At 58.1% G+C, this 24,950-nt stretch overlaps 1 protein-coding gene across 1 annotated transcript in view; it reads left to right on the top strand.

Moving 5' to 3' along the window:
• The window catches only part of LOC139240228 (ephrin-A1-like), a 29,405-nt gene extending 5,771 nt beyond the window's left edge, over nucleotides 1–23,634 (top strand). Inside the window, exons 2-5 of the mRNA XM_070868708.1 lie at nucleotides 14,426–14,718; nucleotides 18,249–18,314; nucleotides 19,198–19,248; nucleotides 20,725–23,634. Coding sequence (XP_070724809.1) covers nucleotides 14,426–14,718; nucleotides 18,249–18,314; nucleotides 19,198–19,248; nucleotides 20,725–20,840 — 526 coding nt within the window. The 3' untranslated portion in view covers nucleotides 20,841–23,634. The remainder of the gene's footprint in view (nucleotides 1–14,425; nucleotides 14,719–18,248; nucleotides 18,315–19,197; nucleotides 19,249–20,724) is intronic.
• Nucleotides 23,635–24,950: the final 1,316 nt, after the last annotated feature.

Genomic DNA, 24,950 nt, shown 5'->3' with positions numbered 1-24,950 from the left:
ATAGAAAATAGGTGCAGGAGCAGGCCATTCGGCCCTTCGAGCCTGCACCACCATTCAATATGATCATGGCTGATCATGCAACTTCAGTACCCCATTCCTGCTTTCTCTCCATACCCCTTGATCCCTTTAGCCGTAAAGGCCACATCTAACTCCCTTTTGAATATATTTAGTGAACTGGCCTCAACAACTCTCTGCGGTAGAGAATTCCACAGGTTCACAACTCTCTGAGTGAAGAAGTTTCTCCTCATCTCGGTCCTAAATGGCTTACCCCTTATCCTTAGACTGTGACCCCTGGTTCTGGACTTCCCCAACATCAGGAACATTCTTCCTGCATCTAACCTGTCCAGTCCCGTCAGAATTTTACATGTTTCTATGAGATCCCCTCTCATCCTTCTAAACTCCAGTGAATATAAGCCCAGTCGATCCAGTCTCTCCTCATATGTCAGTCCTGCCATCCCGGGAATCAGTCTGGTGAACCTTCGCTGCACTCCCTCAATAGCAAGAATGTCCTTCCTCAGATTAGGAGACCAAAACTATACACAATATTCCAGGTGTGGCCTCACCAAGGCCCTGTACAACTGCAGTAAGACCTCCCTGCTCCTATACTCAAATCCCCTCGCTATGAAGGCCAACATACCATTTGCCTTCTTCACTGCCTGCTGTACCTGCATGCCAACTTTCAATGACTGATGTACCATGACACCCAGGTCTCGTTGCACCTCCCCTTTTCCTAATCTGTCACCATTCAGATAATATTCTGCCTTCCTGTTTTTGCCTCCAAAGTGGATAACCTCACATTTATCCACATTATACTGCATCTGCCATCCATTTGCCCACTCACCTAACCTGTCAAGTCACCCTGCAGCCTCCTAGCATCCTCTTCACAGCTCACACTGTCACCCAGCTTAGTGTCATCTGCAAACTTGGAGATATTACATTCAATTCCTTCATTTAAATCATTAATGTATATTGTAAATAGCTGGGGTCCCAGCACTGAGCCCTGCGCATGTAATGAGATCATCATATCATCATAGGCAGTCCCTCGGAATCGAGGAAGACTTGCTTCCACTCTAAAAGTGAGTCCTCAGGTGGCTGAACAGTCCAATACGAGAGCCACAGTCCCTGTCACAGGTGGGACAGACAGTGGTTGAGGGAAGGGGAGGGTGGGACTGGTTTGCCGCACACTCCTTCCGCTGCCTGCGCTTGGTTTCTGCACGCTCTCGGCGAAGAGACTCGAGGTGCTCAGCACCCTCCCGGATGCACCTCCTCCACTTAGGGCGGACTGGTCTTTGGGCCCAGGGACTCCCAGGTGTCGGTGGGGATGTTGCACTTTATCAGGGAGGCTTTGAGGGTGGTCCCTTGTAACGTTTCCTCTGCCCACCTTTGGCTCGTTTGCCCGTGAAGGAGTTCCGAGTAGAGCGCTCGCTTTGGGAGTCTCGTGTCTGGGGGGGGCATGCGGACAATGTGGCCCCGCCCAGCGGAGCTGGTCGAGTGTGTGGTCAGTGCTTCGATGCTGGGGATGTTGGGCCTGGTCGAGGACGCTAACGTTGGTGCGTCTGTCCTCCCGGGGGATTTGCGGGATCTTGCGGAGACAGCGTTGGTGGTATTTCTCCAGCAACTTGAGGTGTCTACTGTACATGGTCCATGTCTCTGAGCCATACAGGAGGGCGGGTATCACTGCAGCCCTGTAGACCATGAGCTCGGTGGTAGATTTGAGGGCCCGGTCTTCGAACACTCACTTCCTCGGGCGACCGAAGGCTGCACTGGCGCACTGGAGGCGGTGTTGGATCTTATCGTCAATGCCTGCTCTTGTTGATAGGAGGCTGGGTTATGTGCTTGGAAGGCGCTCCAGGGGCTGAGTGACCTCTCCCGTTATCAGTCGCGCGCTCTCTCTCTCTCCCCGCCCCCTCCCATGGTGGAGCAGCACCCCTCCGCCCCTGCGGACAATCCTATTTAACGATTGTCGGGGGCGGGGCAGCTTAATTGTTGGTTGATGGCCTGTCCAGCTGTTTGCTTTGACACGGTCCGTTGACTGTGAATGACCTTCGCGATCCTCACGGCCCCTATTCAGCACTGCCACTTAGCACCCATCTGTCAACAGGGGACAGAAGACAGCAGCTGAATCGGACCCCTCCGACCCCCGCCCCCCCCAGCCCCCTCTCATGCACCTCCTTCCGTTGACAAAAGAGCAGGGGTGGGAGCGAGAGGGACTCTGCTCCCCTCGGGGAGGATGTATCGGCCTCGGAGGGGGGGGGGGAGCGGGGCAGATTCCCCAGAATGATACCCGGGGGGGGGCTGAAAGGGTTAAACCCCGAGGGCAGGCCGCACAGACCGGGCTTGTGTTCCCTCGAGTGTCGGAGATTGAGGGGACGAGCTGAATCGAGGGGGTTGACGATGATTGAAGGATTCGATCGGGTGGATCGAGAGAGAAATGGTTTCCTCTGGTGGGGGGCAGCCCAGAACAAGGGGGCCTCACCTTAAAATCAGAGCCCGGCCGTTCAGGGGTGAGGTCAGGGAGCACTTCTTCACACAAAGGGCCGCGGGAATCGGGAACTCTCTCCCCCAAAAAGCTGTGGAGGTCGGAGGTCAATTGGAGCTTTCAAAACTGGGATCGAGAGATTTTTGCTTCAATAAAAGTACAAGACTTGCATTTATATAGCGCCTTTCATGGCCACCGGACGTCCCAAAGCGCCTCACAGCCAATGAAGTACTTTCGGAGTGCGGTCACTGTTGTATTGTGGGAAACGCGGCAGTTCAATTTGCGCACAGCAAGCTCCCACACACAGCGATGTGATAATGACCCGGATCATCTGTTTTAGTGATGTTGGTTGAGGGATAAATATTGGCCCCAGGACACCGGGGAGAACTCCCCCTGCTCTTCTTCCAATAGTGGCCCCGGGATCTTTTACATCCACCTGAGGGGGCAGACGGGGCCTCGGTTTAACGTCTCATCCGAAAGACGGCCCCTCCGACAGTGCGGCGCTCCCTCAGTACTGCCCCTCCGACAGTGCGGGGCTCCCTCAGTACTGTCCTTCCGACAGTGCGGCGCTCCCTCAGTACTGCCCCTCCGACAGTGCGGCACTCCCTCAGTACTGCCCCTCCTACAGTGCAGCGCTCCCTCAGTACTGCCCCTCCGACAGTGCGGCGCTCCCTCAGTACTGCCCCTCCGACAGTGCGGCACTCCCTCAGTACTGTCCCTCCGACAGTGCGGCGCTCCCTCAGTACTGCCCCTCCGACAGTGCGGCGCTCCCTCAGTACTGTCCCTCCGACAGTGCGGCGCTCTCTCAGTACTGCCCCTCCGACAGTGCGGCGCTCCCTCAGTACTGCCCCTCCGACAGTGCGGCACTCCCTCAGTACCGCACTGGGAACGCTGGCCTGGATTATGGGCTCGGGTCTCTGGAGTGGGGTTCAGACGGAAGGCGAGAGTGGCACCCACTGAGTCACGGAGGGGTACAAACACCCCCCACCCCCCCCCAGGACAAGTAGATTTGGCAGCAGCTCCAATGGAACTAGTGACTGGAAGTGAGATATGATTTCAAAGCTCTCATTACAAAATCCTGCTCACAGGAAGTGGATGATTCACGGTGATGTGTAATGGTGAAACAGGTTCCATTATTGCGTTTGTAAAGATTGTTTTTCACCTGCATTAGTCATGGCTCAGTGCGTAGCTCCCTCTCTCTGCCTCTCTCTCTCTCTCTCTGTCCATCCTTCCCTCTCTCTCTCCCTCTCCGTCTCCCCCTCTCCATCTCTCCCTCTCTCACCTTGGAGTCAGAAGGTTGTGGGTTCGAGCCCCGCCCCAGACTTGAGTCCATAATCCAGGCCGACACTCCCAGTGACATTACTGAGGGAGCGCCGCACTGTCGGAGGGGCGGTACTGAGGGAGCGCCACACTGTCGGAGGGGCAGTACTGAGGGAGCGCCGCACTGTCGGAGGGGCGGTACTGAGGGAGCGCCACACTGTCGGAGGGGCGGTACTGAGGGAGTGCCGCACTGTCGGAGGGGCGGTACTGAGGGAGCGCCACACTGTCGGAGGGGCGGTACTGAGGGAGTGCCGCACTGTCGGAGGGGCGGTACTGAGGGAGCGCCGCACTGTCGGAGGGGCGGTACTGAGGGAGCGCCACACTGTCGGAGGGGCGGTACTGAGGGAGCGCCGCACTGTCGGAAGGGCAGTACTGAGGGAGCACCGCACTGTCGGAGGGGCAGTACTGAGGGAGCGCCACACTGTCGGAGGGGCAATACTGAGGGAGCGCCGCACTGTCGGAGGGGCAGTACTGAGGGAGCGCCGCACTGTCGGAGGGGCAGTACTGAGGGAGCACCGCACTGTCGGAGGGGCAATACTGAGGAAGCGCCGCACTGTCGGAGGGGCAATACTGAGGGAGCACCGCACTGTCGGAGGGGCGGTACTGAGGGAGCGCCGCACTGTCGGAGGGGCAGTACTGAGGGAGCGCCGCACTGTCAGAGGGGCAGTACTGAGGGAGCACCGCACTGTCAGAGGGGCAATACTGAGGGAGCACCGCACTGTCAGAGGGGCAGTACTGAGGGAGCACCGCACTGTCGGAGGGGCAGAACTGAGGGAGCACTGCACTGTCGGAGGGGCGGTACTGAGGGAGCGCCGCACTGTCGGAGGGGCAGAACTGAGGGAGCACTGCACTGTCGGAGGGGCGGTACTGAGGGAGCACCGCACTGTCGGAGGGGCAGAACTGAGGGAGCACTGCACTGTCGGAGGGGCAGTACTGAGGGAGCGCCGCACTGTCAGAGGGGCAGTACTGAGGGAGCGCCGCACTGTCGGAGGGGCTTCAGTGACGGGAAGAGACTGGAGAAGCCGGGGTTGTTCTCCTCGGAGCAGAGAAGGTTAAGGGGGAGATTTAATCGAGGGGTTCACTATCACGAGGGGTTTTGAGGAGTAAATCAGGAGAGACTGTTCCCGGGGGCAGGAGGATGGGTAACCAGGGGGACACAGATTGACGATAATCGGTGATGGAACCAGAGGGGGAGATGGGGAGAATGTGTTTTTGACGCAGCGAGTTGTTGTGATCGGGAACGCGCTGCCTGAAAGGGCGGTGGGAGCAGATTCAATCGGGACTTTCAAACGGGGGAATTGGGTAAATACTGGAAGGGGGGAAATGTGCCGGGCTGTGGGGAAAGAGCAGGGGGGGGGAGTGGGACTGATTGGATCGCTCTGTCACAGAGCCGGCACAGCACGGGCTCCGTGGGCCCAATGGGATCCTCCTGTGCGGCGAGATTCGGGGACTGTGTCTCTTGACTTGTGAGCCGGGTTGCGTGTGAGCGAGGAGTCTCGGGAGTCGAGCTGCAGGCTTCGGGGGGGGGGGGAGGGGAGGGATGAGGTATCTGGATAAACCGGTTTGAGCAGTTCTGGTTCAATGCTGTGTGTTGAATCCAAGATTCCCATTGTGTGGTGAGCTTGAGGCTCACGTGATCAGGAGCAGAGAGGGGGCGCGGTTATCTAACCTCCCGCTCGCACGCTATACCCCTCCTCCCCCCTCAACAATAACATCTTGCACTCATCATCATCATAGGCAGTCCCTCGGAATCGAGGAAGACTTGCCTCCACTCTTAACACGAGTCCCCAGGTGGCTGAACAGCCCAATACGGGAGCCACAGTCCCTGTCACAGGTGGGCAGATAGTGGTTGAGGGAAGGGGAGGGTGGGACTGGTTTGCCGCACGCTCCTTCCGCTGCCTGCGCTTGGTTTCTGCACGCTCTCGGCGACGAGACTCGAGGTGCTCAGCGCCCTCCCGGATGCACTCCCTCCACTTCGGGCGGACTGGTCTTTGGGCCCAGGGACTCCCAGGTGTCGGTGGGGATGTTGCACTTTATCAGGGAGGCTTTGAGGGTGGTCCCTTGTAACGTTTCCTCTGCCCACCTGGGGCTCGTTTGCCCGTGAAGGAGTTCCGAGTAGAGCGCTCGCTTTGGGAGTCTCGTGTCTGGGGGCATGCGGACAATGTGGCCCTGCCCAGCGGAGCTGGTCGAGTGTGGTCAGTGCTTCGATGCTGGGGATGTTGGCCTGGTCGAGGACGCTAACGTTGGTGCGTCTGTCCTCCCAGGGGATTTGCAGGATCTTGCGGAGACAGCGTTGGTGGTATTTCTCCAGCGACTTGAGGTGCCTGCTGTACGCGGTCCATGTCTCTGAGCTGCAGTGTATGGCTTGCGTTCATTTAGCGCCTTTAACTGACTGAAACATACCAAGGCACTTCACAGCAGTGCGATGAGACCCAACAGATAAATTTGACGCCAAGCCGTGTCAGAAGAAATCGACAGATGCGAGGGAGAGGGATGGGGGCGGAGGCTGGGGGAACGCAGTTAGTGATGGGGACCAAAGACAATGGCTTCGGTCGGTCTTCCCAGTATTTGATTGGAGAAACTTTGCGCTCATCAGGAGGAACCTCTTTACCCAGAGAGCGGTGAGACTGTGGAACCCGCTGCCACAGGGAGGGGTTGAGGCGAATAGTATCGAGGCATTTAAAGGCAAAAAGGACTCGCATTTCTATAGCGCCTTTCACGACCACCGGACGTCCCAAAACGCTTTACAGCCAATGAAGTACTTTTGGAGTGTGGTCACTATTGCATTGTGGGAAACGCCAATTCACGCACAGCAAGCTCCCACACACAGCGATGTGATAATGACCCGGATCATCGGTTTTAGTGATGTTGGTTGAGGGATAAATATTGGCCCCAGGACACCGGGGAGAACTCCCCCTGCTCTTCTTCCAATAGTGGCCCCGGGATCTTTTACATCCTCCTGAGAGGGCAGACGGAGCCTCGGTTTAACGTCTCATCCGAAAGACAGCACCTCCGACAGTGCGGCGCTCCCTCAGTACTGCCCCTCCGACAGTGCGGCACTCCCTCAGTACCGCCCCTCCGACAGTGCGGCGCTCCCTCAGTACTGCCCCTCCGACAGTGCGGCGCTCCCTCAGTACCGCCCCTCCGACAGTGCGGCGCTCCCTCAGTACCGCCCCTCCGACAGTGCGGCGCTCCCTCAGTACTGTCCCTCCGACAGTGCGGCACTCCCTCAGTACTGTCCCTCCGACAGTGCGGCGCTCCCTCAGTACTGCCCCTCCGACAGTGCGGCGCTCCCTCAGTACCGCCCCTCCGACAGTGCGGCACTCCTTCAGTACCGCCCCTCCGACAGTGCGACGCTCCCTCAGTACCGCCCCTCCGACAGTGCGGCGCTCCCTCAGTACTGCCCCTCCGACAGTGCGGCACTCCCTCAGTACTGTCCCTCCGACAGTGCGGCGCTCCCTCAGCACGGCACTGGAGTGTCAGCCTGGATTTTTTGTGGGGACTCGAACCCACGACCTTCTGACTCAGAGGCGAGTGTGCTGCTCACTGAGCCACAACCCATGGTGAAACGTCCCAGGGTGCTTCACAGGAGTATTATGAGATAAAATACTTGACCCCGAGCCACATAAGGAGATATTAGGGACAGGTGACCAAAAGCTGGGTCAAAGAGGTCGGTTTTAAGGAGCGTCTTGAAGGAGGAGAGAGAGGCGGAGAGGTTTAGGGAGGGAGTTCCAGAGCCTGGGGCCCAGGCAGCTGAAGGCACGGCCACCGATGGTGGAGCGATTATAATCAGGGATGCTCAGGAGGGCAGAATTAGAGGAGCGCAGACATCTCGGGGGGGTTGTGGGGCTGGAGGAGGTTACAGAGATAGGGAGGGATGTAGGGGCTGGAGGAGATTACAGATTTAGAGAGGGGTGTAGGGGCTGGAGGAGGTTACAGAGATAGGGAGGGGTGTAAGGGCTGGAGGAGGTTAAGGAGATAGGGAGGGGCTGGAGGAGGTTACAGAGATAGGGAGGGGTGTAAGGGCTGGAGGAGGTTACAGAGATAGGGAGGGGTGGAGGGGTTGGAGGAGGTTACAGAGCTAGGGAGGGGTGTAAGGGCTGGAGGAGGTTACAGAGATAGGGAGGGGTGTAGGGGCTGGAGGAGGTTACAGAGATAGGGAGGGATGTAGGGGCTGGAGGAGGTTACAGAGCTAGGGAGGGGTGTAGAGGCTGGAGAGATATGTAAAGAAGGATGAGAATTTTGTAATCGAATCGTTGCTTAACCAGGAGCCAATGTAGGTCAGCGAGCACAAGGGTGATGGGTGAGTGGGACTCGGTGCGAGTTAGGACACGGGGGCAGTGAGCACAGGGGGTGATGGGTGAGTGGGACTCGGTGCGAGTTAGGACACGGGGGCAGTGAGCACAGCGGGTGATGGGTGAGTGGGACTCGGTGCGAGTTAGGACACGGGGCAGTGAGCACAGGGGGTGATGGGTGAGTGGGACTCGGTGCGAGTTAGGACACGGGGCAGCGTGCACAGGGGGTGATGGGTGAGCGGGACTCGGTGCGAGTTAGGACACGGGGGCAGCGAGCACAGGGGGTGATGGGTGAGTGGGACTCGGTGTGAGTTAGGACACGGGGGCAGCGAGCACAGGGGGTGATGGGTGAGTGGGACTCGGTGCGAGTTAGGACACGGGGCACAGGGTGTGATGGGTGAGCGGGACTCGGTGTGAGTTAGGACACGGGGCAGCGAGCACAGGGGGTGATGGGTGAGCGGGACTCGGTGTGAGTTAGGACACGGGGGCAGCCGAGTTTTGGATCACCCCTAGTTTACGTCGGGTTGAATGTGGGAGGCCGGCCAGGAGCGCTGCGTTGGAGAAGTTGGGAGTGTGGAACGGACGAAAGCGCGAGGCATGTCACAAGGATTGGATCGATTCGAAATTCTCCGACGAGGACAAAAAAACTGTCTTTAGAACGGATGGGTGGCCTGTGCCTTTAAGAAAGTGGGTGGGTGGGGGAAGGGTGGGCTGGAGGCTGTTGTGTCAACTGAAACCCCCTCCCATGGGGATCGGAATTCAAAGGGACCTCGAGACACACACACCTCGATTGTCTCTCCCTCTCCCCAGGACACAGACTGACTTCTGCAGCCAGACAGGAACCAGTTAAAGGGACCCCCCTCCGAGCATTTATCATCAAAGGTCTAGGCACGCGCCCCACGCCATGTTGGGGAGGCCGCTCGACCAATCCGGACCCTGAGTCTCCGCTCCCTCCCATCGCAGCATCCGATTGGTCCTGAAATATCGCGGCCCTCTTCACACCATTCCTGGAGTGTTGTGCACAGTTTTGGTCTCCTTTGCTACAGAAGGACTTGCACTCTTCATCATCATAGGCAGTCCCTCACAATCGAGGAAGACTTGCTTCCACTCTTAACACGAGTCCTCAGGTGGCTGAACAGCCCAATACGAGAGCCACAGTCCCTGTCACAGGTGGGACAGACAGTGGTTGAGGGAAGGGGAGGGTGGGACTGGTTTGCCGCACGCTCCTTCCGCTGCCTGCGCTTGGTTTCTGCACGCTCTCGGCGACGAGACTCGAGGTGCTCAGCGCCCTCCCGGATGCACTTCCTCCACTTAGGGCGGCCTGGTCTTTGGGCCCAGGGACTCCCAGGTGTCGGTGGGGATGTTGCACTTTATCAGGGAGGCTTTGAGGGTGGTCCCTTGTAGCGTTTCCTCTGCCCACCTTTGGCTCGTTTGCCGTGAAGGAGTTCCGAGTAGAGCGCTTGCTTTGGGAGTCTTGTGTCGGGGGCATGCGGACAATGTGGCCCCGCCCAGCGGAGCTGGTCGAGTGTGGTCAGTGCTTCGATGCTGGGGATGTTGGCCTGGTCGAGGACGCTAACGTTGGTGCGTCTGTCCTCCCAGGGGCTTTGCAGGATCTTGCGGAGACATCGTTGGTGGTATTTCTCCAGCGACTTGAGGTGTCTACTGTACATGGTCCATGTCTCTGAGCTATACAGGAGGGCGGGTATCACTACAGCCCTGTAGACCATGAGCTTGGTGGTAGATTTGAGGGCCTGGTCTTCAAACGCTCTTTTCCTCAGGCGGCCTATCACGACCACCGCACGTCTCAAAGCCAAACAACCAGTGGAGTACTTTTGGGAGTGTGGTCACTGTTGTCATGTGGGAAAGCTGGAGAAAGGCGGGAGGCAGAAAGGAATCGAAGGATATGGGGACCGGGGAGGGGGAGGGGCTAACGAGAGGATGGGAGAGAGCCGATGTGGAGAATAAACACTGGCACAGAGCGGTGGGGCTGAATCATCATCATAAGAACATCAGAAACAGGAACAGGAGTCGGCCATTCGGCCCCTCGAGCCTGCTCCGCCATTTAATACGATCATGGCTGATCCGATCATGGACTCAGCTCCACTTCCCTGCCCGTCCCCTTATCGGTTAAGAAACTGTCTATCTCTGTCTTAAATTTATTCAATGTCCCGGCCTCCACAGCTCTCTGAGGCAGCGAATTCCACAGATTTACAACCCTCAGAAGAAATTCCTCCTCATCTCAGTTTTAAATGGGCGGCCCCTTATTGTAAGACCATGCCCCCTAGTTCTAGTCTCCCCCATCAGTGGAAACATCCTCTCTGCATCCACCTTGTCGAGCCCCCCTCATAATCTGATACGTTTCGATAAGATCACCTCTCATTCTTCTGAACTCCAATGAGTAGAGGCCCAACCTCCTCAACCTTTCCTCATAAGTCAACCCCCTCATCCCCGGAATCAACCGAGTGAACCTTCTCTGAACTGCCTCCAAAGCAAGTATATCCTTTCGTAAATGTGGAAACCAAAACTGCACGCAGTACTCCAGGTGTGGCCTCACCAATACCCTGTACAACTGTAGCAAGACTTCGCTGCTTTTATACTCCATCCCCTTTGCAATAAAGGCCAAGATTCCATTGGCCTACCTGATCACTTGCTGTACCTGCATACTATCCTTTTGTGTTTCATGCACAAGTACCCCCAGGTCCCGCTGTACTGCGGCACTTTGCAATCTTTCTCCATTTAAATAATAACTTGCTCTTTGATTATTTCTGCCAAAGTGCATGACCTCACACTTTCCGACATTATACTCCATCTGCCATCATCGGAGGTCCCTCGTGTCGAGGATGACTTGCTTCCACAGCAAAAAAGGGATGAGTTCCTAGGCGTTTCAATGAAGGACCTAATATTCCGGATCCCGAACTCCATCCTGAAGGGTGGAAGATGCCTGTGGGTGGATTTTTTTAACGTGGGGTGACCAGTGTACACCAGCCACCACACGGGGCTTGACAGAGCGAGGTCTCGGTCCAGGGGCAAGGGTTAACCAGGACGACTGGAGACCAGCTCTGCTGCACGGACCCAGTGCGCCCACACATATCGCACACAGTGTGGGCTGGGCCCTGGGGCCCTCGCCTCTCCTGGTTCCCCCCCCCCCTCCGATCTCGCGCCTCTCCCCTGGGCCCCCGATCACATCGCTCCACAATCTCTCGCCGCTCCTTCGCCCCGACCTCGCCGCTCCTGCTGTGCCTGCCCCGCGCTCCAGTCATCGACCTGGACCCTTGCTGACGTCGCTCTTGGAGTAGTACGCCTCCACGCTGCTCTCGGGCTGTCGCTCGCTCTTCCATTTCTGGCCCCGACCTGCCGCTGATCTCACGCGGGCCAACTGGCCTGGAATTGCTGAAAGCTATGGAAGGGTGAATCTCGTGTGTGTGTGTGTTACAAGATCACACGCTGTTTTACTGGAAGCAGGGCAGGCCTGTTGTTGGAAGTCTTGTCTTTACGAGGGTAATTAAAGCACGATGGAGTAGGTGGGGCCCACATACACACTGGCTGTGGAGTTTAATCAGCGCTGCAGTGTGTGCTGGAGACTGTATGTCTGCGGCGTAAGCAGCTAATGACAGCAGCAGTCCCAGACAGCCCAGCCTGCCCTCTGCACCCCCTCTCCCCGCTCCTCCTCCTGCGAAGGGGAGGGCTGGGTGCCCCGAGACACTCGATGCTGCGGTGGGAGGGGATGAGATCAGTATCTCTGCAGGCCACTTTAAGGCATCAAAGGCTTTTTGACGCTTCTTGTCCTCCCCCTCCCCGCCCCCCCTCCGCGTGCTCCCGGGGCAAAGGGAGAAGCGGGCAGGGGGACTCGAGGGTCCAGAAGTGAGCCTCGGTCGAGCCGGCCGAGTCTCAGCTGGTGCCACACTCGTGCTCCGAGTCAGGGGGTTGTGGGGTTCGAATCCTCACTCCAGAGACTCGAGCCCACAGTCCAGGCCCACACTCCCCAGTGCCAGGACTGAGGGAGCGCCGCACTGCCGGAGGGGCAGTACTGAGGGAGCGCCGCACTGCCGGAGGGGCGGTACTGAGGGAGTGCCGCACTGTCGGAGAGGCAGTACTGAGGGAGGGCCGCACTGCCGGAGGGGCGGTACTGAGGGAGTGCCGCACTGCCGGAGGGGCGGTACTGAGGGAGTGCCGCACTGTCGGAGGGGCGGTACTGAGGGAGTGCCGCACTGTCGGAGGGGCGGTACTGAGGGAGTGCCGCACTGTCGGAGGGGCGGTACTGAGGGAGTGCCGCACTGCCGGAGGGGCGGTACTGAGGGAGCGCCGCACTGTCGGAGGGGCGGTACTGAGGGAGCGCCGCACTGCCGGAGGGGCGGTACTGAGGGAGCGCCGCACTGCCGGAGGGGCGGTACTGAGGGAGTGCCGCACTGCCGGAGGGGCGGTACTGAGGGAGTGCCGCACTGCGCTGTCGGAGGGGCAGTACTGAGGGAGCGCCTTACTGTCGGAGGGGCAGTACTGATGGAGCTCTGTACTGTCGGAGGGGCAGTACTGAGGGAGTGCCGCACTGTCGGAGGGGCAGTACTGAGGGAGTGCCACACTGTCGGAGGGGCAGTACTGAGGGAGCGGCGCACTGTCGGAGGGGCAGTACTGAGGGAGCGCCGCACTGTCGGAGGGGCAGTACTGAGGGAGCGCCGCACTGTCAGAGGGGCAATACTGAGGGACGCCGCACTGTCGGAGGGGCAGTACTGAGGGAGCACCGCACGAGTATGAGATTCAATCGGGACTTTCAAACGGGGGAATTGGGTAAATACTGGGCGGGGGGAAATGTGCCGGGCTGTGGGGAAAGAGCAGGGGGGAGTGGGACTGATTGGATCGCTCTGTCACAGAGCCGGCACAGCACAGGCTCCATGGGCCCAATGGGATCCTCCTGTGCCGTGAGAGTGTGTGATGAAGACTTGACTTGAAAAATAAGTTGTTAGCGCCCTCACTGGGTGCCAGCAGGTACTGCAATCATTTGAATTTGCAATTCTCGCCCATTTGTTCCTTAATTTTGATTTTTTCATTCGAGATTCGCTAGTTTGCAGCCTGCGTTTATGGGACTCCCGGGTGTCAGGAAGCAGACGCAATGACCCAGGCCACCCCCAGTTACCATAGCAACTTACGCTGGGATCGATCGGGTCAACTAGCAGCTGCAGTTTGCCTCAGTACCCGTCGGGCTGAAGTGGTGCGGGGGGAGTAAACTCAGCCGAGGAGGGGAGGGGTGAGTTCCTCCTTATAGCTGTCGCACTCCAGGGACTTGAGCACAAAACTCCAGGCTGACACTCCCAGTGCAGTACTGAGGGAGTGCCGCACTGTCGGAGGGGCAGTACTGAGGGAGTGCCGCACTGTCGGAGGGGCAGTACTGAGGGAGTGCCGCACTGTCGGAGGGGCAGTACTGAGGGAGTGCCGCACTGTCGGAGGGGCAGTACTGAGGGAGTGCCGCACTGTCGGAGGGGCAGTACTGAGGGAGTGCCGCACTGTCGGAGGGGCAGTACTGAGGGGGTGCCGCACTGTCGGAGGGGCAGTACTGAGGGAGGGCCGCACTGTCGGAGGGGCAGTACTGAGGGAGTGCCGCACGGTCGGAGGGGCAGTACTGAGGGAGCACTGCATTGTCGGAGGGGCAGTACTGAGGGAGCGCCGCACTATCGGAGGGGCAGTACTGAGGGAGCGCCGCACTGTCGGAGGGGCAGTACTGAGGGAGCGCCGCACTGTCAGAGGGGCAGTACTGAGGGAGCGCCGCACTGTCAGAGGGTCAGTACTGAGGGAGCGCCGCACTGTCGGAGGGGCAGTACTGAGGGAGTGCCGCACTGTCGGAGGGGCAGTACTGAGGGAGCGCCGCACTGTCGGAGGGGCAGTACTGAGGGAGCGCCGCACTGTCGGAGGGGCGGTACTGAGGGAGCGCCGCACTGTCGGAGGGGCCGTCTTTCGGATGATACATTAAACCGAGGTCCCCGTCTGCCCTCTCGGGTGGATGTAAAAGATCCCGGGGCCACTATTGGAAGAAGAGCAGGGGGAGTTCTCCCCGGTGTCCTGGGGCCAATATTTATCCCTCGACCAACATCACGAAAACAGACGATCCGGGTCATTATCACATTGGCTGTGTGTGGGAGCTTGCTGTGCGCGAATTGAGCTGCCGCGTTTCGTACATAACAGCGGCCACATTCCAAAAGTACTTCGATGGCGCGCGGTGGCCGCGACAGGCGCTATATAAATGCAAGGCTGTCTTTTGCTTGAAGTCTGTCGGTGGCGTGCGGATGGCCGCTGTCGGCACACACATACTAACCCTTCCCGCTTCCACTGATTGCCTCCCCAGGCTCCTGAAGGAAGACTACACGCAAGAGGTGAAGCTGAATGATTATTTGGACATCTTGTGCCCTCACTACGAGGAGGCGGTCCACTCGCGAGAGGCCGAGCGTTACACGCTCTACCTGGTGGACGAGGAGGATTACCGCGCCTGCAAGGCCAAGTCCAAAGACCAAGTGCGCTGGGAGTGCAGGAAGCCCTACGCCCTCCACGGCCCCGAGCGATTCTCCGAGAAGTTCCAGCGCTTCACCCCCTTCAGCCTGGGCAAGGAGTTCAGAGAGGGTCATTATTACTACTACATCTGTGAGTATGGCCGCGATCGTGGAAGGGCAGTGGGCCATCTGCAGCACGGCATTTAGTGTCACACGCCCTTGCGATGCGCTCTGCTCCTTCACGGGCAAGCGAGCTCCAGGTGGGCAGAGGAAACGTTACAAGGGACCACCCTCCCTGGTAAAGTGCAACATCCCCCACCGACACCTGGGAGTCCCCGGGCCCAAAGACCAGTCCGCCCCAAGTGGAGGAAGTGCATCCGGGAGGGCGCTGAGCACCTCGAGTCTCGTCGCCGAGAGCATCATCGTCATCATCTTGGGCAGTCCCTCGGAATCGAGGAAGACTTGCTTCCACTCTAACAGTGAGTCCTCAGGTGGCTGAACAGCCCAATACGAGAGCCACAGTCCCTGTCACAGGTGGGACAGACAGTGGTTGAGGGAAGGGGAGGGTGGGACTGGTTTGCCGCACGCTCCTTCCGCTGCCTGCGCTTGGTTTCTGCACGCTCTCGGCGACGAGACTCGAGGTGCTCAGCGCCCTCCCGGATGCACTTCCTCCACTTAGGGCGGACTGGTCTTTGGGCCCAGGGACTCCCAGGTGTCGGTGGGGATGTTGCACTTTATCAGGGAGGCTTTGAGGGTGGTCCCTTGTAACGTTTCCTCTGCCCACCTTTGGCTCGTTTGCCGTGAAGGAGTTCCGAGTAGAGCACTTGCTTTGGAGTCTCGTGGTGGGGGGCATGTGGACAATGTGGCCCTGCCCAGCGGAGCTGGTCGAGTGTGGTCAGTGCTTCGATGCTGGGGATGTTGGCCTGGTCGAGGACGCTAACGTTGGTGCGTCTGTCCTCCCAGGGGATTTGCAGGATCTTGCGGAGACATCGTTGGTGGTATTTCTCCAGCGACTTGAGGTGTCTACCGTACATGGTCCACGTCTCTGAGCCATACAGGAGGGTGGGTATCACTACAGCCCTGTTGCCTGGAAGGGGAGTGGGCCCTAGCAGCAAGGTTTGTAGGGGTCGGAAAATTATTTTGGAGGGTCAAAGTTCGGGACAGGGGGAGGGCTTAAACAGTGAGCGGGGAGGTTGGAGGAATTCAGAAGAATGAGAGGTGATCTTATCGAAACGTATCAGATTATGAGGGGGCTCGACAAGGTGGATGCAGAGAGGATGTTTCCACTGATGGGGGAGACTAGAACTAGGGGGCATGGTCTTAGAATAAGGGGCCGCCCATTTAAAACTGAGATGAGGAGAAATTTCTTCTCTCAGAGGGTTGTAAATCTGTGGGATTCCCTTATTCTGAGACGATGCCCCCTAGTTCTAGTCTCCCCCATGAGTTACGTTCGTTTATGTTCATTACACGTAGGATTCTGTGACTGAAAACATAGGCCGGTATATTCAACAATGAAAGCATATCTATCGCATATCTCCTCCCCCTGTGCTCGCTGACCCACATTGGCTCCCGGTTAAGCAACGCCTCGATTTCACAATTCTCCGTCCTTGTTTACAAATCCCTCCAGCCCCTACACCCCTCCCTATCTCTGTAACCCCCTCCAGCCCCTACACCTCTCCCTATCTCTGTAACCTCCTCCAGCCCCTACACCTCTCCCTATATCTGTAACCTCCTCCAGCCCCGACATCCCTCCCTATCTCTGTAACCTCCTCCAGCCCCTACACCCCTTCCTATCTCTGTAACCTCCTCCAGCCCCGACATCCCTCCCTATCTCTGTAACCTCCTCCAGCCCCTACACCCCTCCCTATCTCTGTAACCCCCTCCAGCCCCTACACCCCTCCCTATCTCTGTAACCTCCTCCAGCCCCTACACCTCTCTCTATCTGTGTAACCTCCTCCAGCCCCTACACCTCTCCCTATCTCTGTAACCTCCTCCAGCCCCTACACCCCTCGCTATCTCTGTAACCTTCTCCAGCCACTACACCCCTCCCTATCTCTGTAACCTCCTCCAGCCCCTACACCCCTCCCTATCTCTGTAACCTCCTCCAGCCCCTACACCTCTCCCTATCTCTGTAACCTCCTCCAGCCACTACACCTCTCCCTATGTCTGTAACCTCCTCCAGCCCCTACACCCCTCCCTATCTCTGTAACCTCCTCCAGCCCCTACACCTCTCCCTATCTCTGTAACCTCCTCCAGCCCCTACACCTCTCCCTATCTCTGTAACCTCCTCCAGCCCCTACACCTCTCCCTATCTCTGTAACCTCCTCCAGCCCCTACACCCCTCCCTATCTCTGTAACCCCCTACACCCCTCCCTATCTCTGTAACTTCCTCCAGCCCCGACACCTCTCCCTATCTCTGTAACCTCCTCCAGCCCCTACACCCCTCCCTATCTCTGTAACCTCCTCCAGCCCCTACACCCCTCCCTATCTCTGTAACCTCCTCCAGCCCCACAACCCCTCCCTATCTCTGTAACCTCCTACAGCCCAACATCCCTCCCTATCTCTGTAACCTTCTCCAGCCACTACACCCCTCCCTATCTCTGTAACCTCCTCCAGCCCCTACACCCCTCCCTATCTCTGTAACCTCCTCCAGCCCCTACACCTCTCCCTATCTCTGTAACCTCCTCCAGCCCCTACACCTCTCCCTATGTCTGTAACCTCCTCCAGCCCCTACACCCCTCCCTATCTCTGTAACCTCCTCCAGCCCCTACACCTCTCCCTATCTGTGTAACCTCCTCCAGCCCCTACACCTCTCCCTATCTCTGTAACCTCCTCCAGCCCCTACACCTCTCCCTATCTCTGTAACCTCCTCCAGCCCCTACACCTCTCCCTATCTCTGTAACCTCCTCCAGCCCCTACACCTCTCCCTATCTCTGTAACCTCCTCCAGCCCCTACACCCCTCCCTATCTCTGTAACCCCCTCCAGCCCCTACACCCCTCCCTATCTCTGTAACCTCCTCCAGCCCCTACACCCCTCCCTATCTCTGTAACCTGCTCCAGCCCCTACACCTCTCCCTATCTCTGTAACCTCCTCCAGCCCCTACACCTCTCCCTATCTCTGTAACCTCCTCCAGCCCCTACACCCCTCCCTATCTCTGTAACCCCCTACACCCCTCCCTATCTCTGTAACTTCCTCCAGCCCCGACACCTCTCCCTATCTCTGTAACCTCCTCCAGCCCCTACACCCCTCCCTATCTCTGTAACCTCCTCCAGCCCCACAACCCCCCGAGATGTCTGCGCTCCTCTAATTCTGCCCTCTTGAGTATCCCTGATTATAATCGCTCCACCATCGGTGGCCGTGCCTTCAGCTGCCTGGGCCCCAAGCTCTGGAACTCCCTCCCTAAACCTCTCCGCCTCTCTCTCCTCCTTTAAGATGCTCCTTAAAACCGACCTCTCTGTCCCAGCTTTTGGTCGCCTGTCCCCAATATCTCCTTATGTCGCTCGGTGTGAGATTTATCTGTTTTGTCTTGTTACACTCCTGTGAAGCACCTCGGGACATTCCACTACGTTAAAGGCGATATTTAAATACACATTATTATTATATTCTGTGAAGCCGAAAGCGACAGGCCAAGTCTGATTCCTCTGGGCAGCTTCTAAGTCTCTGTCTCTCTCATTTTCTAGCGAAAGCAATTCACCATCACGGGGAAGACTGCCTGAAGCTGAAGATACATGTCTGCTGCAAAAAAAGTGAGTCCCCTTTCGATCGTTAGTTGACGTCCCAGTGTGTGAGACGCTCATGGGAATCTCTGACAGAGGGAGATCGAGAGCTAATCCATTTATATACTGTCGGAGGGGCAGTACTGAGGGAGCGCCGTACTGTCGGAGGGGCAGTACTGAGGGAGCACCGCACTGTCGGAGGGGCGGTACTGAGGGAGCGCCGCACTGTCGGAGGGGCAGTACTGAGGGAGCGCCGCACTGTCGGAGGGGCGGTACTGAGGGAGCGCCGCACTGTCGGAGGGGCAGTACTGAGGGAGTGCCGTACTGCACTGTCGGAGGGGCGGTACTGAGGGAGCGCCGCACTGTCGGAGGGGTGGTACTGAGGGAGCGCCGTACTGTCGGAGGGGCAGTACTGAGGGAGCACCGCACTGTCGGAGGCGCGGTACTGAGGGAGCGCCGTACTGCGCTGTCGGAGGGGCAGTACTGAGGGAGCACCGCACTGCGCTGTCGGAGGGGCAGTACTGAGGGAGCGCCGCACTGTCGGAGGGGCAGTACTGAGGGAGTGCCGCACTGTCGGAGGGGCAATACTGAGGGAGCGCCGTACTGAGCTGTCGGAAGGGTGGTACTGAGGGAGCGCCGTACTGTTGGAGGCGCAGTACTGAGGGAGTGCCGCACTGTCGGAGGGGCAGTACTGAGGGAGCGCCGTACTGTCGGAGGGGCAGTACTGAGGGAGCGCCGTACTGCGCTGTCGGAGGGGCAGTACTGAGGGAGCGCCGTACTGTCGGAGGGGTGGTACCGAGGGAGCGCCGCACTGTCCGGTGGTCGTGAAAGGCGCTATCAAAATGCAAGTCTTTCCTTTGTTAATGATCCTGTAATTTATTTCAACATTAATTTTTTTTTTCTTTTATTGTAGAAACGACTGACAATTCGGGATCCGACACCACAAGGCCAAATCTTCCAGCAGGTGAGCACGAGTTTTGTATTGATATAAAACCCCAGTGAGAGGGGAGGATGCATTTAGATATGGCACCCAGTGACCCTTGACCTCACGCTCGCCAACGTGAGCCTGACTGAGAAGGCCCCAGCTAGCAGTTCCGTGGCTGTTCTGATTGGATGACCCAGCCAGCATTGGAACTGGGGGATGGGGCTTAAATTAGCCTCCGTACCCCTTGAGAGGGAGAAAGAACTTGCATTTCTATAGCGCCTTTCACAACCTCAGGACGTCCCAAAGCGCTTCACAGCCAATGAAGTACTTTTGGAGTGCGCTCACTGTTGTATTGTGGGAAACGCAGCAGCCAATTCACGCACAGCAAGCTCCCACACACAGCAATGTAATAATGACCCAGATCATCTGTTTTAGTGATGTTGGTCGAGGGATAAATATTGGCCCCAGGACACCGGGGAGAACTCCCCCTGCTCTTCTTCCAATAGTGGCCCCGGGATCTTTTACATCCACCTGAGAGGGCAGACGGGGCCTCGGTTTAATGTATCATCTCAAAGACGGCACCTCCGACAATGCAGCACTCCCTCAGTACTGCCCCTCCGACAGTGCGGGGCTCCCTCAATACTGCCCCTCCGACAGTGCGGCGCTCCCTCAGTAGTGCCCCTCCGACAGTACCACACTCCCTCAGTACCGCCCCTCCGACAGTGCGGCGCACCCTCAGTACCGCCCCTCCGACAGTGCGGCGCTCCCTCAGTACTGCCCCTCCGACAGTGCGGCGCTCCCTCAGTACTGCCCCTCCGACAGTGCGGCGCTCCCTCAGTACCGCCCCTCCGACAGTGCGGGGCTCCCTCAGTACTGCCCCTCCGACAGTGCGGCACTCCCTCAGTACTGCCCCTCCGACAGTGCGGCGCTCCCTCAGTACCGCCCCTCCGACAGTGCGGGGCTCCCTCAGTAATGCCCCTCCGACAGTGCGGCGCTCCCTCAGTACCGCCCCTCCGACAGTGCGGCGCTCCCTCAGTACCGCCCCTCCGACAGTGCGGCGCTCCCTCAGTACCGCCCCTCCGACAGTGCGGCGCTCCCTCAGTACCGCCCCTCCGACAGTGCGGCGCTCCCTCAGTACCGCCCCTCCGACAGTGCGGCCCTCCCTCAGTACCGCCCCTCCGACAGTGCGTCGCTCCCTCAGTACTGCCCCTCCGACAGTGCGGCCCTCCCTCAGTACTGCCCCTCCGACAGTGCGGCGCTCCCTCAGTACTGCCCGTCCTTCCTGCTCCTGATTGCCATTCAATGATGGGCTCTTTGCTGGGATCGGACTTGGCAGGGGCTGCCCCACCCAGTCGAATAGCCCGCCGTCACTGGCGGGGTAACGGCGGAGAGTTGACACCACCGCCAACAAGAGGGGCGGGGGTTGCGGTGGAGGGAGAGCAGAGAGATTCTCTCGGGAGCGAGGTTTTACAGACAAACCCGAACTTAATTATTGTTTCTCTCTCTGCACAACAGACCAGCCGGGGGAAGATGCTCCAGATACGCAGAGAAGTACGGGCAGCTCGGCCGCGCTGGTTGCGTCGCGAGCCTTCGCTCTCCTGCCACTGCTGCTGTCCCTGGCGGTGCTATAGGACCTTGGCGCAAGGCCCTCGGAATGGCCGCCCACCATTGGCGGAAAACTTTTCAAAATGGCCGCCAACCATGGCTCAAAACTTTTCAAAATGGCCGCCCACCATTGGCGGAAAACTTTTCAAAATGGCCGCCCACCATTGGCTCAAAACTTTTCAAAATGGCCGCCCACCATTGACGGAAAACTTTTCAAAATGGCCGCCAACCGTGGCGGAAAACTTTTCAAAATGGCCGCCCACCATTGGCGGAAAACTTTTCAAAATGGCCCCCAACCGTGGCGGAAAACTTTTCAAAATGGCCGCCCACCATTGGCGGAAAACCTTTCAAAATGGCCGCCGCCGATGGCTCGAAACTTCAAAATGGCCGCCGACCATCGCTTCCTGCAAGAACCCTTCAAATCGAAGAACCGCAGAATGATTGACTTCCCCCTCGCCCACCCCAGGATGCCCTGCTCAGGCCAACGGGCGACCGGCGTTAAAAGGAGAAAATAAGAAAGCACGGGTTTGTTGCAAGACGAGGCCGACGATGAAAGACCCAGCCATGATTGGTGGGCCTCAAAATTCTACCCCTTGCCTTTAAACAGCGTTGCCCGCATTTCGTTTTGTTGTGGGGGGTGGGGGGGGGTGCGCCAGAACTATGTCACCATGGCAACCCATAGGGTCCGGCGAGACGGCACATGGACTGCAAAATGGCCGCCGGCTTTTGTCGGGGGAACGGGATAAGGGTTTCATGCGTCGATTCTTGTGCAGGAGACACACGCGCTTCACAGACTCGAACCCCTCGTCGCTGGCGATGCTGGGTGCCAATCCGATAACCCTCCCCCCTCTCGCCCCCCCCCCCACCCCCAGAGGAGGAGGAGGCCTTTTCCTCAAGGCCGCATTCCACTCGGATACAGGAGATCCCTGGGAACGAGACGGAAAATGTACATTCGAAAAGAGTTCTGTTTGTTATTTAAGGAGAGACTTGGCGCACTGGGGTCAAAGGTCGCGGTGGGGGAAGGGCCAGGGCCTTTTTCTTTAAACAAGAGCTCCGAGCGGGAGTTTGAGACGGCCTGTTGTGTTGGGGGCTGGTTAAATCGGGCCTTCTGTCTCCTTTTTCCCACCTCCACATTCCTGCCTGCAGGTTGCCATGGTAATTCTTCCCCTCTGGTATCAGACCGACTGCTGAACTGGACTGGTAGTTAGGCTGTTGGCAGCGGACTAGGCCCGGCCCAGAAAAGGCCCGGATTTCGGGTTTCCGCGCAGGGTTGAGGGCCTCCTTTGCTGGGCCCAGAACACGAGCCGGGAGATCCATTAAAGCCGGGGGGGGGCGGGGAATTATGGATCGTTTTGCTGCTAAGCTGGACAAATTCATCCAAAAACTCCCCAACGCGTCGCGAGCGGAGTGGAAAAGATGGCGGCCCCTTTGTGGTTCATGTCACAGAAGTTTACAGCGTGGGAGGAGGCCATTCGGCCCATCGTGTCCCGCGCCGGCCGACAAAGAGCCACCCGGCCTAATCCCACTTTCCCGCTCTCGGTCCGTAGCCCTGTAGGTACTTTTTAAAATGTGGTGAGGGTTTCTGCCTCTACCACCCTTTCAGGCCGTGAGTTCCACCCCAGACCCCCACCACCCTCTGGGTGAAGACATTCCCCCTCAAATCCCCTCTAAACCTCCCCCCAATTACTTTCAATCCATGCCCCCTGGTTGTTGACCCCTCTGCCAAGGGAAACAGGTCCGTCCTATCCACTCTATCCAGGCCCCTCATCATTTTATACAGGACATTATCTGGCCAACTCGTCCTGGCAACCTTAACAACCTCCTCTCGGGGGTCAAGGTGTTTCGTGACGCTACCCAGGAGCCCCGGCGAAAGCGAACGGCCCCCTCCTGCTGATCCCAACCGTACGAGGGTTGAATGTCAGCCCGTGCGGCAATGATCGCATCCTTTGGCCGAAAAATGGCGCCTTCTCTTCCTCCGGCCTGGTTTCACCCAGTCTTTGGGAGTTATTGCCAATCGCCGTGTCAGAGCATAGGAGCAGGAGTCGGCCATTCGGCCCCTCGAGCCTGCTCCGCCATTCAATACGACCATGGCTGATCCGATCATGGACTCAGCTCCACTTCCCCGCCCGCTCCCCATAACCCTTCACTCCCTTATCGCTCAAAAATCTGTCTCCGCCTTAAATATATTCAATGTCCCGGCTCCCACAGCTCTCTGAGGCAGAGAATTCCACAGATTTACAACCCTCTGAGAGAAGAAATTCCTCCTCATCTCAGTTTTAAATGGGCGGCCCCTTATTCTAAGACCATGCCCCCTAGTTCTAGTCTCCCCCATCAGTGGAAACATCCTCTCTGCATCCACCTTGTCAAGCCCCCTCATAATCTTATACGTTTCGATAAGATCACCTCTCATTCTTCTGAACTCCAATGAGTAGAGGCCCAACCTCCTCAACCTTTCCTCATAAGTCAACCCCCTCATCCCCGGAATCGACCGAGTGAACCTTCTCTGAACTGCCTCCAAAGCAAGTGTATCCCCCCTGAAAGGCGGTTTACGATCCCACGCTCCGCGATTAGATCGGAGGGCAGAGGGATACACTCCGTGAGCCGAGTGAATCGGCCCGTACGGCGCAGGAAGCCCTCCCCCCCCCCCCACCCCGGCTTAGAAATCCCGCCCCAATCGCGGCCCGCGAAATATCCGACGGGGCTGGCCCCGAGGAGGCCCAGCGGCCGAGCCCTGCGTCGAAGGGACCGCAGTTTGTGAAGATTGGAGCTCTCTGTTGGTGGGGAACGGCCTCCTGGCCCTGGGGGGGGGGGGGGGGGGGGGCGACGGAGTCTTTAACGCGGGCTGGTTGCCGTGCCAACGCAGCACCGCCGCTCATCATTGGTTGGCGACTCTCCCGTCGCCGTTGCCTCTTGCTGGTGGGGTGTGTCCAAGGCAATCGGGGCGTTTGCTGCTTGGCACCGGTGTGTCTCGGACGGGATCCCGCTCGCGCCTCCTTTCTTATATTCATCACTGTTGGTCGCTCGCGCCGGAGCGAGGGGCCTGCGGCTTTATTTTACGGGTTGTTTGAAATTGGAAAGAGGTGCACAAACCTGGCATGTGAGGTCCACTTCCTGTTGGAGTGGGCTGCACTTCCTGTGGGGAGCGGGGGGTCACTTCCTGTGGGGACTGTGGGGGGCGGGGTCACTTCCCGTGGGGAGCAGATGTCCACTTCCTGTGTGGAGCGGGGTCATTTCCTTTGGGGAGCGGGGTCCACTTCCTGTGGGGAGCGGGGTCCACTTCCTGTGGGGAGCGGGGTCCACTTCCTGTGGGGAGCGGGGTGTCACTCCTTGTGGTAAATTGGGGTCACTTCCTGTGGGGTTGGGGGGGTCCACTTCCTGTGGGGTTGGGGGTCCACTTCCTCTGGGGAGGGGGTGTCCACTTCCTGTGGGGAGCAGGGTCACTTCCTGTGGGGAGCGGGGTCCACTTCCTGTGGGGGAGCAGGGTCACTTCCTGTGGGGGAGCAGGGTCACTTCCTGTGGGGGAGCAGGGTCATTTCCTGTGGGGAGTGGGGTCCACTTCCTGTGGGGAGCGGGGTCACTTCCTGTGGGGAACAGGTTCATTTCCTGTGGGGAGCAGTGTCACTTCCTGTAGCCCTCTCCACCAACACCATTAGACCCCAATGTCCCAATCCATGGTTTGCGATATTTGAGTGTTTTTTTGCTGGGGGGAGGCCTGTAGCATCTCGTGTGCCTTTCTTGTGCTGCACACGGTCTCTCTGATGTATAGTTATTGTAAAATTGTACACATTTGTAAAGTCTCGATTAAATTTTCCCAGTGCCTTTTTTTTTGTACAGAAACTATTGTTTTTTTTTATACTGTATTGTCTACAATAAATTCATTTTTAAAAATTGTGATGTGCTCACGTTATGAAGGTTCACTCGACTGATGCCTGGGAGAGGGCCGTTGAATATTGAGTCGATTGGGTCTGTACTCTGGAGTTTAGGAGAATGAGAGGCCATCGCATTTGAACACAAGATTCTGAGGGGGTTCGACAGGGTAGATGCAGGGAGGATGTTTCCCCCCCGGGCTGGGGAGTCTAGAACCAGGGGGTCACACAGTCTCAGGATAAGGGCTCGGCCATTGAGGACTGAGATGA

This window comes from Pristiophorus japonicus, chromosome 30, assembly GCF_044704955.1.
Source record: "Pristiophorus japonicus isolate sPriJap1 chromosome 30, sPriJap1.hap1, whole genome shotgun sequence".
Taxonomy (NCBI): Eukaryota; Metazoa; Chordata; class Chondrichthyes; family Pristiophoridae; genus Pristiophorus; species Pristiophorus japonicus.
This window is presented reverse-complemented; position numbering and strand designations above follow the sequence as displayed.